General features: G+C 34.5%; 1 protein-coding gene across 1 annotated transcript in view; it reads right to left on the reverse strand.

The window, feature by feature from the left end:
* The window catches only part of LOC124298667 (nuclear hormone receptor FTZ-F1), a 32,762-nt gene that overhangs the window by 5,827 nt on the left and 8,298 nt on the right, over positions 1 to 18,637 (reverse strand). Inside the window, exon 2 of the mRNA XM_046750983.1 lies at positions 1,407 to 2,095. Within this exon, the coding sequence (XP_046606939.1) occupies positions 1,407 to 2,095 (689 nt within the window). The remainder of the gene's footprint in view (positions 1 to 1,406; positions 2,096 to 18,637) is intronic.

Consider the following 18,637-nt stretch of genomic DNA (forward strand, 5'->3'; position numbering starts at 1 on the left):
TAGAGCTGACCTCTCTGCTGTACGTAGCACTGGAAGAGTGCGAAAATAAATGAATGCATATATTTCTTCCAACAGTGTATATATATACACTCCTATTATTAACATTATTATTGTTGTTATTATTATTATTAATGATCGGCGCAGGTCTGCACGTGTCCCATTATTTATAATTGCACGATTGTAAAACAATGTCACGTATTATTGAGCACGATTATAGGCGTAGACATTTCTCCGAAGTTAACATTACGTAGTACCGTGTAACAAAGTTTTCGAGCATAAAGTCCTGCAATGTACCATATCGAAAGTTATTATCTAAAGTACCCTTTCCGTTGCAAAAAGTTGTTCCTGCGGGTGATTCGTACAACGTATAAAAAAAAATAACGAAGAGTAGAAAAAAAAGATGAAGTGCAACAATTATTCTTTATAATAACGAAATCATTCAACGCTTATTCGAGTAAAGTCATACGATCATTTCCCTCACGAGTACCGAGGACCGGAATTGAAAATATTTCGAGAACTCGAGCTTGGGTTCCAGGTTCCAGGATATTGCCGTACTATGTCAAGGACTGTCGTGATATTTCGCGAGATTTTCAGGACTTCCAGGACGTTCAAGGACGACGGGCAACCTGTCAACGATACTCTATGGAAATGAGATCGCATAGGAGATACGAAGACCTCCGTAGAGTCTAACGACTTTAATATATTCCAAAATATACTGTTCAAAGAGTATAAAGTATGTATACCGTTTTGAGTTGCAAATATGTTATACTTTGCGAAAACGGGGGGTTTTTTTTTTGTGTCTTGGCAAATTAATGATTTCATTTTTTTTTTTTTTTACTAATCTATCGAATTACGAGAAAGAACCTTCAATACTATATAAAGAAAGAAATAATAACCATTTTCATCTTTAAAGTTTATCGCTGGATGGAATAAACCTATTGGTGTAAAAATACACAATGCGCATCGTTCTGACGATTGTACACGTATACCTACACACAAGTATTTCACAAATTTTCTACGGTGATTCGTGTATGTATGCATACAAATACGTTTTAATTAAGAAGGAATTTTTACTTCTCAATAAATTATGTCAAACAAGTTGTGAACCGAACTTACGAAACATTCTGATATCCTTCGTACTAGGTGGAAACAATGAGTAATAGCGATTATCACTTTTGTATGTGTAAAAAGTAAGAAATTGATTCTAACCGTAGAGATGTGTGTAGGTACATAAATTAGACACGATTTTGATGTTAATTATAACCATTGAAAACAATGGCATGCCGAAACTTAGTAAGAGCGGTAGGAGGAGCGGGATTGTAAGATCAAGAAACGAGTGTAACGGGGTGTAACGATGAGATTGGGAAACGAGGAGAATCGTCGTTGAAAAATGTAAATTGACAAACCTTCAGATCCTTGAAGAAAACCGAGTTTCTCGCCCAGTCGACCTGCGAGAAGAGATTCTGGTCGAGCACTTTGCACATAAGTTCAAACAAGTCCACTTCACACTGATTGTACGTTTGGTTTTGCAATAGGTTAAACAGCGATGATTGCCACTCCCGATCGTCAACGGTCTGAACGAAGTCTCTGATCATCGGACTAGTTTTAAGGGTAGCTGTGGACGGTGTGTTGGCCGGTTGATGAGACTGCTGGGACTGTTCGCCAAAGTTGAAGGCCTTCGGACTCGGCGTCGTAGAGTTTGCCGGCCATAATTTACTCTCGAGGTTCGGATTGGCGTTGTGGAGATGATTGCCGGCCGACATCGTCGGCTGGGAAGACGGTGCTATAAGCTGGTGCTGACCGGCTCCTCCTGGTCCCGACTGCGTCGTCGCGAGTCCCGCGGCAACCGCTGCCGGGGATGGACTCGAGTCCGGAGACGAGGTCAGACTCGAGACCTGAGGTATTTGAATCTCCTGCTTTATGTGGAGGAACGGCGTTACGGCAGACGGATAACCGACCTCGCTACCGAGGCCACTTCGTATCGTCTGAAGGGCCAATTGGCGCTGTCTCATTAGCTGAAGTTTCCTCGCTCTATCCCTTTTGTACATCGGTCCGAACTTGTTCCTACCGCCCCTCATCCTGTCGGCTCGTACGGCTGAAACACGGAACAACGCCCAACTTTGTTCAACAATCGGTACAATTTTAACGACATATTCAGATTATTAAAGGACGTTCGGGAAAAATTAAAATCCACGAATGTAGAGGGCACTGTAAACAATCGGCGCGACGTACGAGATTGTACATTTGGGGACAATGAATCTGAGACGGCTAATTTTTTTAACACTAGACAGTTATGTCGGCAACACAGAGAAACCTACAGCGCCACAGTCGGCCAAGCGCGAAACTAACTCAATCTCAGTTAACGTAACATAACCCATGACCGTCGAATCTAACCTTAAAATACCGCGGGGATATTGACTTGTTGGATTGACGCGTATTTGAGTTTGTTTCGCGTTCGGTCGACTGTGGCGCTGTAGGTTTCTCTGTGTTGCCGACATAACTGTCTAGTGGAAAAAATTAACCGTCTCAGATTCATTGCCTCCAAGTGTACATTGTTTCAACTAAAATCTGTTAGTAGGGAAAAACGATTAATTTCTTAACAACAGTTGCTCGGTGAACGTAAATAAATATATCATTAGCAGGAAATCTTAAAAACAGAATATTTCCAGGACTTCTGGACACCATGTTATTCCATGAGTGACAAATTTCTTTATTTCAATAACAACCTAGTAGTTAAATCAGCTGCTCAGGTACCTAGATACAGACATTTAAAGTGTTCTGGAACATTTCCCCTTCCTGCACGTATGCGTATATATCATATATATATATATATAGTTATATAATGTTATTTTTACATTTAATCCGAAGGAACGTTGCAATCTTCGGTTTTCGATTTACATAGGTACAACATACCTACATTACTTCCCGGATGTCGTAGAAAATAATACGAATATCGATTAGACATTATAGACTCAGGACATCGAGCCATGTGATATTGTAGTTACATCTTATACATATACTTGTATATAGTTCAATCTGCTTGCATAGAGAATGGTTAAACGATAAAGGAAAATTATGAATTTAGATAGTCATTTTCGGCATATAAACGCGTTTAAAAGTAAAAGTTCCAGTACGAACCTAAAAGCCAAACATTTCTTTCAGTCGTTTCTTCATTTTTTTCACGAACGACCGAAATCACAAAACACGACGTTTTTTCAACAATAATATTTTGGCTGTTTGAATTATGAAATGAAGAAAGAGAGAAAAAGAAAGTAAAAATAAAAAAAAAAAAAATAAATAAATAAATAAAAGGAAACAGTTCGTTTTAAATGCCCATTTACGGACAGCATATGATACACACGTATGTGTAAAGTAATTTCCCAACAACATTAAATTTAGCGTATATATACGTATACGTATACATACACATACACAATATACACCAGACATATATTTGTCACGTATATTTTTCTACCCACCTGCTAGTGGCAAATTAAACTTTCCAATAGTCCGAACTGAACGAACACCGGCGGTTATACTTGGCAGGTATAGGTATAGTGTAAACTTATACACGGCCAACTTACAACACTGCATATACGTATACATGCATGTCATATATACACGCTCCTTGCGGTAATTTGGGTCATTTCGTATTAGAACGGATAACGCGTGCGCTCGTCACGTTGTATGTATAATGTACCTACATACCTATACGTGCGCACATGCATACACACACATCACGTTTAAACTTAATGCAATTAAGGGAAATACTTTTGCAGCGGTCCGCAGCTGCTGACAATTTGCAAAAATGAAACGAAGCAAAGGATTTTTCTTTTTCTTTTCTTTTTTTTTTTTTTTTTAACAAAAATAAGAGTGAAATAAAATAAAGACGGAAAGATTATTATTATCGTGAGATAGGAAATATCCAAAGAGATGAAACTTGACAGGCAAACTTCAGCAGCACCGCGTGTACGAATTTGCGAATTTTTCAAAATCCGATCGGTATTGGGTGTGTAAAACTGATGTAAAAAAAAATATGTCATTTTTTTTTTCTGTAAATACACACGGCGAGTATTGACATGTACAATCGTACGTGAAGCGAAATTTCAAGCACGTCCTTCGACGGCCATATCGCAATTTCAGTGCTAATACAAATTTCATTTAATATACAATGAAGGGAATGAAACGATAGCAAATGTATTATTTGACGATACTGACTCGTTCGCAAGTAGACATTCGCGTATTGTACTTGAATATCGCGTAAAAACGAAAAACAAGAAAACAATTTACACATCGATTGCGAGAAAGTCGTTTATAAACGCACAATACAGATATTAATCCCTGCATTTTTGTATATCGTATGTACGTACGTATGTACACGTAATAATCACGCGATATTTGCGAATTAGAAGCGACGCATGAATAGCCGCGTGCAATATTGAACAAAAAAAAAATCAAGAGATCGGAACGAAAAGGAGAAACAAGAAAAAAAAAATAAATAAAAATATAATAAAAGTAACGACGAAAAACGCCTGTTAAAATTTCGCAAATTTTTTTTTTGTTTTACCCAATTAGTACAATTGATCTTCCAAACTCTATATATGTATATACACACACACACATACGTAAGTAAATAAACTGGTTTCGCGTGTTGGCAATATAATATGCCATAGCACATACATCGTACGTACATACACGTGCGGTGTATTACATGCATGCGAACGTTCTTAGGAAACCAAAGTGTCGACGACGTTTTGAGGGGGATCGGACTGCAGGGAGACACATTTCGTATTCCGCAATAACCCTGCCTCCTTTCGACTCTCCCCACCAATCTTTGTCTGTACACACGTGTGCACGTATAAAACTGTATACATACATACATACATATATATATATATACGCATGTACGTATGTACGCATACACGCAAATCGAATGCCGGTTCTGCATTATTCGCAATAAATATATGAGATACGTGGGTCTTGCCAGAGAGTATGTGTAACGGATAAGAAAAAGGAATGAAATGAAATGAAAAAAAAAAAAAAAATAATATTGTAATGCTTTGAAAGAAGATTATTATGTATACGTAGAATAAGTGCGGAAAATGCGAGTGAGGAAGATTTAGGTTATAGGTATGTATAGGTATACGTAAATGTAAAGGAACAATAATTCGTCGGGATGGTTTTCTACGTAGATAATTGTTGTTGTTTGAATATTATTTACCAATTAGTCGACTGAAAGTTTTCCAAGAATACGAGTAATTGCGAATATCTGTTATCGTGGTGAAATTGAAAATAAATCGTTATCTGAATGATTGAATATTTGACAGTATCAATGTTTCAATGAAATTTCGATCAATCTTTAATAAGTTAGCAAACGTATGCCACGTTAATCTCAACGTAACGAAAACTGCATTCATAATTGCAATTCCCTAAATTGACCTATTTCTTCATTCCAGAATCAGTCAAGAAAATCTTCAAATATTCGATTAAATTTCCTCGACCTTATCCATACGGAACATCTCAAATTCGACCCTATTAATCCATGACATATTATATACAACGAAATAATTTAGTCCGAGAAAAAATGCGGCTGAGGTTAGTAACACTAATTTAACGAAAAATTACTATTTTGCCTCGTTAAGGTTTACTGAATTTCTAAGATTCCCGCATCAGTGAAATAACGATTTTCCGAAACGTGAATCGTAAAAATAACGTTACCAACTCTAGCCTCGCGAGAAAAAGAAGAAGAAATAAATACATCGCAAAGCGGAATAAATCACGACTGATTTAGAATAATCGAAATCATCTACGGAATAATATTTTTCCCTATAAAATATAATCTTACTATACTTACTACCCTGAAATTTAATCCCAATTCGCGTCGACGATGTGTTTTAAAAAAAATAAACTGCTGGACAAATTCGCATTCACGACGATTAATTTCTTCGACGAATGCAACGACAAAAAATATCGTCGTCGCTGCACCATAGCTACGTAATCTTATAGGGCCGATTCCCGTCTTAAATGCGGCCTGGTAAATTACACACACACACATACGTTCATAAACGTGGCACGCGGCCGAATCAAATAAACGCAGCGTTGACATCGAATTAGATTAGATTATTGCGAGAAAGAGAGAGAGAGAGAGAGAGAGAGAGTTGGAGAGAGAGAGAAAGATTATGGCACAACAAAGCAAACCGTTGTGCGTTTATGGTGTATACCTACGACAACTTCGTGACTGCAACACACACTCTTCGCGATGCAGGCTTAGAACGTGATCGGAGTCCCGAGTTGCTCCAGAACGAATTCTTTTTTCTCTCTCTTTCTCTCTCAAAATGTATACGCGAACATTTCATTTCTCATTCTGCTCGGACATGTATTATTATTATTACTATTATACGTTTTTGTCCAACCTGCGAGAATTTTTCTCTACTTGTTCGTTGTTTCGAAATAATTTCACGAGATAAATCGAGCGACGATTCAGACACTTTGTAATATTGCGGTGCTTCGGCGAAGATGTATTGCAATTTTTACGAAGCGTATAGACAAACATATTATGTATGCAGAGGAGAACGATGTGCAGGTGTATAAAATTGACGAGGCGGGAAACAATTTCAATTTTAGAGTTGGGAGAATAGGTAAAAAAATAAATACATTTACGAAGGTTCGCAAGATTTAAATACTTTTGGAATTTTGCAAGGGATTTTCTCAACGGTAATTGTGAGCTCTTTGATTTTTTTTTTTTTATCGTCATTTTCTTCTCACTTTGATCAGGTTACTACAGATCGGTTGTTTTTATTCTGAAAGAAAAAAAAAAAAACTAGTTGAAGCTGATAATTCTCGTTTTAGAATGCACCTGACGTTTGAGCAAGAAAATTTTACCATACTTGTAAACTGTATTCAAGCTACCAGTTGCAAAAGTTTCTGCAACGAATCTGCAGTTATTCGCCTACGGACATTTTTCATTCTTTTTTTTTTTTTTTTTTTGTTTTTTATTTCTCTTCAGCTGTTCTATTTTTCTATTTTTCGAATAGCACGGAAATCGGATGGTACCTGTAACGAAATACATGTTTCAAAAAAATATTATAACTGTGGGAAATCAATTCGAAGGTGATACGCCAGCATAAATTAAATGATGATATGTCTTTTAATTAAGTCCGTCCGGATCATAAATATGAAAAACGACGAAAACAAAAAAAAAATACAAAAAATTATGAGCAATGCATCGGGTCAGCACGATTTAGGATTATCAAATATTTGCAATATTCTTTCCACCGAACGCATCTGTAAATTCATTTCTAGTATGGTGAAAAAAAAACAAACGTGAAGAAAAAAAAAAAAAATTGATAATCATCTTACATTTTCAAATTCAACTATCAATTTAATTATATATTGTGAAAAATTGAAGTTTTTCTTTTATTTTTCTCCTTTCAAGTCCCACAAGCTTATCAAAATTTCTTTTCCCATATATTGTTATAAATATACGTTACACGTATAAATCTTTAAGAAAGGCATCGAATATCAGAAACTTTTTTACACAGCTTTGTGATAAAACAAAAGAGAACGATAAAGACGAATGTAAAAAATTACTGTTGGTGAAATGTTAAGAAAACCATCTTTGTCTAATAAAATTTAAAAAAAAAAAACCAAGGAATTCTCGATTCCTACTCAAAATAATCCTAAAATCTAACGTACTAAGAAAAAAAAAATAAATAAATAAATAAATAAATAAATAAATAAAAAACTCTCATCAAAATCGCACAAAACAAAAGCGGCAAATAAATTGAACGCTTTCGGAGTAAAAAAAAAATAAATAAATTTAAAAAAAAAAAAAGAAGAAGAACAAAAGAACTAAAAATAGTAATAAAATAAACACGCGGCAAATATCCTCGTATAAAACGCGGGAATCCGCAAGATGTGCTCGATACTGTAAAATCAACGTTTAACTACTCGTCGGGAGGACTGTTAGAGGGGGCGGCGGGGGGGAGGTGGGGGGCAGTTGGGCCTGTTGGGCCCGAGTGGGGAGGGGGGCAGTGGGCCGAGCAAGCCGAGCGCCTCAACCTCCTTTCACTTTCAACGTGCTTATATTATGACCGGGTAGAGTCTGTATACGTTTATAAAACGCGTTAGTGTATTTTGTACGGTTGTATACGTGATCCACACAATTGTAAATAGCGTCCATTTCAGCCATTTTATTCGTTTCAAGTATATTACAGACAGAATGCCACGTTACTCTTGCCAATCTCTTGACTGCATCCCATGATGTGAGATGAACCTATCGTGTAACGTGGGTTATAATAAGTAAAATTATAATGCGCTGTCTGTTGTATCGAAATACGGAGTTATTGTTGAACGCGTGACGATAAACGTCGAATTTAGATCGATATGCTACACTCCGCGTTATGTTGAATTGCGAATTAAAAAAAAAAAAAAATTAATAAATGAAGAAGAAAAAAGGAAAAAAAAAACAAGTTACGTCTTTGAGTATTGATTGTAATATAGGTATGTGGAGGTATGCATATTTCTTGTTCTAAATTTATAATCAAATTAGTGGCACTTGTTAGCAATACCACGAACTCTGCGTTCGGTAGTAATTTAAAAACTCGCATACGCGGCGAAATTTCTTCAATTCTTGTACGATAAGTTCGATCTCGTTGCAATTTTGATGATTTCCTTTTTTTCATTACGGTTAAAACGATATTCATAAGCTTTTTTCCTTCGAATTTACAACGACGTTTGATATTTTTGTATTGCGGTGATTATGGAATTTTTTTTTTTTTTTAATCCACTACGATTGGACTTCGAAGTCATTGAATTTTTATTATTCTTACATAGAAGAGATATTAGCGGTAAAATCTATAGGATAATGTAAATAGTATCAAAATGTCTTGATTTTAAGGTTACGATTTTGAAAAAAAAACATGATTTTTTTTTTGTTTCTTCAAAGCACAAGTACATCAAAGGATGTTAGCAGTCATTCGACATTGTTCACACATAACATATACATCGCTACTTATATATATTTTTGTTTTTTTATTTTCACGCGTTAAAATAATTGGAACTAATCAGAAGAGAAGAAGAAAACTAATAGCTCCAACAGTTCATTCAATTGAGCTTTTTTTTTTCATCTCTTTTCAATTTCTTGCAAATTTATGTTATACTATAAGATAAAGATTATATTCCCAAATTCACGCGTAACGGTGACATACTTCAAGGCTTAAATTATCTTACTGTGAAAAGACAAGAAAAAAAAAAAAAAAAAAGTAAAAGAACAATATTAACGGGGGGTGGGAAAAAAAAACAACGCTCAACAAATAACAAATTCGACTAATGGTACCTTCGTTGGTAAATGGATACGTTGTTTTTTTTTTTTTCATCAACTGGATCGCGCGAGCATAATCGGACTTTCAAAAACAATGAAAAAAAAAAAATAAATAAAAATGTATCATCGGATGAAATGTATATAAGAAAAAAAAAAAAAAAAAAAAAAAGACTCGATTTTATAAATTTTCGATAGGTGGTAGAAATTGTAATAATCATTGTTATAAATACCTGTGCCTGTAAAATCGCGTACACAAGGTACGTAGAATATATACGGATCAATTATGCCGCTAGCAATGACATTATACTTACATACCGATCACGAATAACTACCCATAATAATATAATACATATATGTAGATATACGAAGGAGAGCTTTGACGAAGGCCGTTTTCTCAACTTCCGTGATAACACTTTCCCATTCCTCGCCGCGTATTTACACACCGTATTATCTATATTGTACATTTGTATAATGCATAATACCGAGACTGTACAAGGGAATCCACGTTCAAGTATGCGTTTGTATCATATATATATATATATACAAACGTACTTGATTCGTGTGTTGCATATACCTGTAAGTTTTGCTCCAATGTCACGGGCTTCGAGACGGCGGAGAACCCGGAACCGGAAACAGGCATCGACAAATCATAACAATTCTCGCTTCACGGTTTTATAAGTAAAATAAAGAAAGAAAGAAAGAAAGAAAAAAAGAAAAAGAAAAATGAGACACTCCGGGCTCGTTACACGTTACTTACAATTTTTGCAAGAGAGACCGAACAATATAATTACGGTAAATATGAAATTTTAAGAAATGTACATGCACGTGTAACTTTGTATAATTTAAAAACAATTCTCTAAATTTTTCACACTTTTATCTCATCTCTCAATTTAAGATACTCGTGTTTCGGACACATTTTCAGCGGCAGTATTTTATTTTAAGAGTAAATTAATAGTTTTAGTTGAGATAAGAGTTTGAAAAAATTTGATAATTCTTTTTTAATTATTTAAAGTTGATTTGAACGGCGTCCAGGAAACAAATCGCCGACACCCTCAATAACGACCACCCTAATACACACACACACACGCACACACATATATATATATATACAGTGAACTAATAATACGCGAGAAGAAATCATAACGAGAAATAAGAAATTCGTAATCATTATATATATATATATAATATATGTATATATACACTTCATATGTAAATCGGGATGAAGAAATTTACTGTACCCTATTGAGGTCACAGCGACGATAAATAACAAAGCTGGGTAAATGTTTTAATTTCATAATTATAAGGAAACGAACAAAGTTGTTTTCTCGTTCATTTTTCGTTTTTTTTTTTTTTTTCTTTTCTTTTTAAGAGTTAAAATCCTTAGGGTGTTAAAAATTAGTTACAAATCAAAGAACCTGAGATTTATAGTTTAATTGGAAGATTATTTTCACATAACGTCGCATTTTTGTACAATGACTCACTCGAATTGTAACTGGAATTATTTCCTATCATGGTTGACCTGAATTTATCAAGTTTCCGTGCATCATTCGTGCAGAATGCGCGATGAAAATTTAGGCGATCGGCTGAATGAATAAATTAAAGAAAGATAAAAACGAGGAAAAAAAAAAAAAAACAGAAGGAAACGAAAACCATGCCGAGAGACGGACGTCACTATCGTTTTTTGCAGCAGAATCGCGGTGAATGAATCTGGGATAAGCTTGATAAATGAAACGTGGTGTATAACGGGTAAGATGGAATATCTCAAGGCCGTTGCAACGTTTTCAATAAAATAAAAAGAAATAAATGACGAGAATAATGAAGTGAAATGAAAGAAATTAAATTGACATTAAATAAATATAATATTCATCAACGACGACAATATTTAGCCAAGTAAGAATATTTATTCTTGTATTTGACAAGTTGAACGGACTTTAATATGACGATATAACCATGTCCGAATGTTAGATCTAACTTGACGATATGCTAATGGGTATATTAAATCGGAATGACTCGCTGAACGCGTCCATGTAATATATTGATACCAATATAACTAATTACCGTCAAACCCGTCATAAAAATCTCGCGGAAATGTTTTTTTTTTCTTGTGTTTTTTTTTTTTTAATAGCGCACAACGATAACGTGTTTCGATAGTCGAGTTATAACATCGTCGAGTAGAAAATTAAGAAATAAAATGAAACAAGGAAATCAAACTTTTGTGAAACAACCGAAGTTTCGAATGGTCGGAAACAAGACGGTTCAAAGTTACGAAATGCGAGATTCAAAAAATTCCAAAAATTGGAATACACTCGACGAGTGGGTTTGAAAAATCAGAAAAACTGAAAATCAGAATAACCCGGATTCCGAAAGTAAAAAAGTATCGAAAATCCAAAAGAAAGAAAGATCAAAGTGGTGAAATTTCCAGACATTTCCAGAAAAGCCAGAAATTCACGGAACTGAAAATCTTCGATCATTCAGAATATCGATGTTTCAGATTTAAAAATTTCCTCATTATCGGACTTACGGAAATTTGAGCCTCGGATTTCGGACCATTCAAAACTTTGATGTTTCGGCAAGGTTTGTATTCTTTACTTCAAATTTCGCCGCCAAAAAAAATCGCAACTTTTCAAAATCGGATTTCCACCCCCCGGATATGATAAAAAAAAAAAAAATTAATAAATAAATTAATACAGTACGTTCTGCGTTGCAGATGAAATCGAGGATTGTTGAACCGCGTAAATTATTTTGTGATCGTTTATACGCATATGCGCGAGTTTCTCTCCTCCACAAGGGACAAAGAAATATCATTTCTCGCGAGAAGAATCGCGCAGGTTGGGTGCAATAAAATGACTGTTTATGACGCGTGTGACGTACAATATGCATATATATATATATATATATATATATATATATATATATATATATATATATATATATATATATATATATATATATATATATATATATATATATATATATATATATATATATATATATATATATATATATATAACATGTCACTCGTTTTTATTGTATTTTATTGTATCGTACATTAAACAGGTGGATAAAACTTTTATTTTCAATAAAAATGTACCAAGAGCTCGGTTATAATTCATACAATTATAATGACGGTACTCGAAATTAGCGTGTAAAAGCAACACGCGCGGGGATTACTGGGAGAAAAACAAGTCAAAAATCCACGAAGCGCAAAAACAGACAAAATGAAAAAAAAAAAAAAAAAAAAAAAAAAATACAACAAAGAGAGACAAAAATTTAAGACAAATCGCTAATTCTGCACAAAGGACAGAATGATTTTTTTTTTTTGAATTTTACGACTACGTTACACGTATATATGAATAATGCATTCTTTATCGATGTTATCGTTGTCGGTCGAATTCGGAGAGTATAAAGTGAATTTTTAACGAGAATTGAAAAAGGGAAGAAGATCGACTTCGGGACTAGGTAGAAAAGAAAAGACTAGAAAGAAGGAAAGGAAGGATAAGAAAAATAAAAAGAAATATACAATTTTTGTACAACTCATCGCACGATTCTGTATCTCATTTTAACCTTGGATTAACCTCTCGTCGTCGCGATGCCAATACCCTCCGAAACGGTGTGCGGTGTGCAGGTTCATTATACATAATTGAAAAGTTTTTCACCTCAGCCGTTATACACGCTGTGTATGTAAAAATGTATAATAAAAGTTTACGTATTATTTCAATTTTTTTTTTTTAAATATATATTATAAATCTCGATGAAAACCGCGTTGCAATTATCGAAACAATAACATCGATTATGCATACAACCGCGGTATCATGGATATATTATTGTAGGATATATGGGTAATTCCACGCGAACCCAACGAACGTCTGATCCTCGTCATCTTTGATTTCGTTCAAAATTTTTTTGTGCGATTATTCAAATTCCGAAACAGTGTCCCGAATTAGTTTTCATAGTTTTTATTCAACTGATTAATTATTTATAAATATTGAGAGTGGTCTTGAAAATGACCTTTTTTCAAAATCCTCAAAAACTGTATTTTTTTTTTTACAAACATTTCAAGACCGGGTCCATAATGGATCGATTCATTTTTTTTCTATTCCTTTATTCACGGTTTCAATATTTTTGACCAACTAAACTAACATCGTTTGAGCGGTTATGAAATTTCCAAAAACATTCTCGAAACATCAATTTTTCACTTGTAAAATTTCTAGACCTGTTTGTTTCATTGTGGAACGATTTTTGGTCAACTTTTTCAACATATTCAACTTTTTTTTATACTTTGTAACTTCGTAATAAAACCGGTCGAGAAATGTTCCAAGTGAAAGATAGAAGTTTGGAAAATTTTTCGGAAATTTTCGGCAGGTTCAAACAACGTTTCAGTTTCTCAGAAAAAAAAAATAAATAAATAAATAAATAAGTAAATAAATGAAATAAAAAAAAGAAAAAATGAAAGTGCACGATAAAAGTAGAAAAACAAATCAGCCTATCACGGGCCCGGTTTTGAAGTGTTTAAAAAAGAAAATACGGTTTTTGACAATTTTCGAAAAGATCACTTTCAACATATTTATAAATAATTGGAACACAAATTCTGGGCACTGTTTCAGAATTGTAACAAATGCCGAGTGTCGAACGTTGTTTGGGTTCGCAAGGAATCACCCATATATACATATTATACCACGCATACGTGTTTTATATTAATTTTATACACGTATGCGTATCGGAGTGATGCAGAACTACGTCATTCTGACGTACGTAATATAACATGCAGCGATCAAATTGTCGCGGCGATCACTCGAAACGTTCTGATAATAATAACGATAATAATAATAATAATAATAATAATAATAATAACAACAACAACAACAACAACAACAACAACAACAGAGACGAAGCGAACCGAAAAAGGGAAAGTTATGAAAAAAATAAATAAATAAAAATAGGCGTTATTCTCTTGGACAAATTTTGCACAGGTGTCGTATACAACGTATGCGAAAAAAGTAAAGAATCATATTCACTCATTGCACTCGTAATATAACGAAATCGATATAATTTTTGTGTTGTCATTCGTTGAAAGAAATGGATAAATCAATTACCGGGTATAAACTTTGGCACGAATTGTACACCTGTTATAGAAAAGTATATTGGTATACGATCAATTTCCGACGAGTGTAATTTTAACCAAATTTTTGATAAACAGAACAATACGTGACTTGTCGTATTCAAAATTCTCTTATACACACACACACACACACACACACTATTCTATAAATAATAATAATAATAATAATAAAGAAATTAGCGCATTCTGTGTCAAACGGAATATAGGTGAAATTTATTAACCCCGATAATTCTAATCGTCTCGATTAAATCTAGTCATCTTCTTTGTGGGACGATTTCGACAAGTTTGCAAACAAAACTCGTCGGAATAGGTGGAAGATAAAAATAAAAAAAATAAAAAAAAAAAAACAATCAAATTCCACATCCGAAGGTTACTTGTAAATTTTTGACATTCGTTTTCAACATGTTCGAGAATTCTGGCGTTTGCCGGATGCAGAGAAAAAAAAAGATAAAATAAAATAAGAAAAGAAAGAAAGTAACGATAATAATAATGTTCAAAATAATAATAATAATAAATAAACAAGCAAATAAATAATATACGCTCCGAGAAAAACGAAAAAAAAATATAAATCATGGATCAAACATGAAACGTCGAAAACAAGTCGCAAGTGTTTCGTCTTTCGAATGAAAACGAAAACGAAAAGGAAAGTTCCACGTACGTACCGTACATAAATGCATACGTACGTACAGAGTGTGCGGGCGAAGGAGGCGCGTGTTAAAGTGCAGTTAAACACCGTGATCAGTTGAACTCGAGTACAAACGAGAAGCTTTTTAACGAGCGCGTCGCATTGATGTATGCATTCGTTGTAATAACACGAGATTAATTATACACGCGCTGAGACAAATATTTATTTGTTACGGTAACTAGTAAAAATTCAGTAAAACAGGTATCGTTAAAAAAAAAAAACAAAAAAAAACTGTCTGAATATCGTTGGAATTACGAAAAACGAGCTACGCCTAACCATTTTCCGCTATTGTCGTACCTTTTTTTTTATGGGTTATTGCAACGCAAAATCAGTTTCCGAGGTTTACTCTACCTTTTTAGTCAAACAAGGCTTTAACGTCAATTTGTCGTTGCGCGAGCCTTAAATTTTCGCAACGGTTACCAAGAAAATCTAGCAACAGTGATCGTAACGAGAAAGAACAGCAACGGATACCAGACTTTCCGGCAACGGCTAGAAAACTAATTTTCATTTTCCGCCTAGAACTAGATTTTTCGATCGTGGTAAAAAATGAAAATAGTCAAGGACCGTGCGGTAACCGGAACTTAAAATTTCTCTCACAATCAGTGCGTATTGCAACAATACGTAACTAAGTTATCCTGTAGAATAATAGAAATCCACCAGCGATGCAACATCGCACGCATGGTGGTAATATGTGTATATACTGTAAATGCTGTTGTTATTATTGCTATTACTGTTATTATTATTATTATTATTATTATTTTACTGCAAAGGTATGCGCGACAATGACGTCAGTTTCAACTTTGGCCGGTATATCGAGTTATTTTCTTGGCCACCCTTTCTTTTACCTCTCGTCCTGCCACGTTATACATACATGTATATACCTCTGACACGTACATGCATACGACACATGTGGGCGTAATGCAAGGAGAGAAAGAGAGAGAGAGAGAGACAGAGAGACACACCGCACGATATCCTGCAAATCGCGGCGACAAAACACCGCACAAGCACTGCGTCCCGATGCATGAGATGAGATCAAGCAGGTTGTTCGCGTTCCTTCTCTCCTGCACCTACTCGCGAGTGTTTTGGTTATCTTTGAGCCGAGGAATGCGCGAGCATCCGCAGCTCCAAGGCCAGAGACGACCGGTTGAGAGAGTGGGAGAGAGTGACAAAATAAGAGAAAAAAAAAAAAATAAAAATAAACAAATAAATAAATAAAAAACGATCAAGAAAAACTTTCCCCATTTTTCATTCAACGTCCCCTCCTCCCTTCTTATACATATGCAATAATGACGATACATACGCACGCACATGCGTGTATACGTCTACGGAGGTGGCGGGTCTAAGAATCCGTCGATTATCTACAGCGGTTTTAAAATCCCCATCATCCGTTGCACCCTTTCTTAATTTCGAGTCGTTTTTTTTTCAATTTCTTTTTATTTTTCCCCATCCTCATAGATATCTCTACTATATTCCAGCTAAATAATAACCGTTGAAATTTATTAATTACGCAGCGCAGTTTTACAATTCACAGAGAGACAGAGATATTGTGTAGATACGTATGCGTGTATAAACATATTTAATATGTGTGTGTGCGTGCGTCTAGTTTTTCTTTAGTGAATTTTTTCACGAGATCAATCCAGCTGAAATGACAAAATCCGGTGCGAATGCAAAAATTGGAATAAAAATCCACTTACATTATGTATAATATTTAAGCTGAGGCTAATTGCTCGCTTTGCGATTCCGACACCGTCCGCAAATTTTTTTTATTCTACATGAAAAAAAAAAAATCGTGCAGCGGTAATCATTGTCCGAAAAGAAACAACAACAATAACGATAATAATAATAATAATAATAATAATAATAATAATAATAATAATGAATCGAACGTTGAATACAACAAAAAGCGAATATCGCGAACGAGAAGTTTCAGCCGTATCAGCCCTTTTTGCAAAAAAAAAAAAAAAAAATTCATTACAATCCATGTAACATCGCAAGTTATCGATAATCGAAAAAGCCGATTTCTTTCTATATGCTTGTTTTTTTTTCTTTTTTACTCTTTTCCAAAATCGTTCAATTTCATGACCAAAGGTATGAAATTTTTGCAAGAACGATATCAAGTCTCGTTTCGCACGATGAAAAAACATGACAAATCATCTTCAACGGGGGTCTGAGAGAATATAATTTTCGTAAATCGGTATAACAGGAGTAAAAAAAAAAAAAAAAAAAAAGAAAGAAAAAAAAAGATGCGGTAGGACCGAAATAAAAATGAGAAAAAGAAAAAGAATAAGGTTCTCGGTGGAGGCAGGGATCGCACATCGGTAATCGGGACGTTGCACAACCCCCGCTTCTTTGTATATATACATAATGTGTGTGTGTGTGTGTGTTAACCTTTCGCGAGTTGCAGTTAAGCCAAGCAGCCAGGCAGGCAAACAGGTAGATAGATAGCTAGATAACTAACTAGATAGTATGAGATAGGATAGGTAGGTGGATGGACAGAGAGGGAAAGGTAGTGAAACAAGTGTCTGTGCGCGTGTGTGCGGTTACAGATATAACGTGGTAATATTTAAACGTGACACAATAATTATGAAATTTGTAAGTTGATTTCTAAACGTGTTCGTATAATACAACCTCGGCAACTATATCATCCACGCACAATTACATTTCACTTCCCTCCCTACACTCCTAGTTTTTACATTTTTCTGTCCGCATGTACGTACAACAAGTGGATAAATCAGCAGTTGCTGTATGTAACTGTAATCCGGTTAAAGCGGCGCCGAAAATTAATTAAGCTTTCTGTGCGACCTCGCACGTAATAAATACACATATATATATATATATATATGCTTGTGTGAGAAACGCTGAGAAATTTCAGTTCAATAGTAAAACCGTTTTTCATTAACAATACGCGTATAATACAAAGACTGTTGTTATACGTAGTCAGGTATAAGCATGCATATATACCTATAGTAATACAGGTGAAGACCGTGTGTTTTCAATTACAGGTCGTAAGTTGACCCGAGAGCTTTTAAAATTATACAGGCATAAATATATATATATATATACATACATACATTATTTTAAATTAACGTTGTAAAATTAAATTTATGGGCTGCAATATTTTGACATCTTTTGACTGATATACGAGCCCTGATTTATGCTGTTCGAGTCAATTTAAACGTGTATATATTACACGTTATGCAGACTTTCACAACATTTCATGCAAACTGTGATAAAAATCAGGGTATGGTTAGCGGTACAAATTTCCCCAAATTTCCCAAGAAAGTGAACAAACAAATAAATAAAATATATATCGTAATATCAAAACATGATTAAACTTCCGATTCGTGAAAAAAAAAAAAAATAAAAAACTTTCCTGCATATATGTATATAAAATGATTACAAACAAAACACAACGTTATACGTGCGCGTCTCGTGTACGCAAGAAAAGTTTAAATACACGAAATATCTGTACACCGTATGTGAATTAAATGTAGACGAATAGTTGGATGCG

Source organism: Neodiprion virginianus, chromosome 2 (genome assembly GCF_021901495.1).
Source record: "Neodiprion virginianus isolate iyNeoVirg1 chromosome 2, iyNeoVirg1.1, whole genome shotgun sequence".
In the NCBI taxonomy this organism is placed as follows: domain Eukaryota; kingdom Metazoa; phylum Arthropoda; class Insecta; order Hymenoptera; family Diprionidae; genus Neodiprion; species Neodiprion virginianus.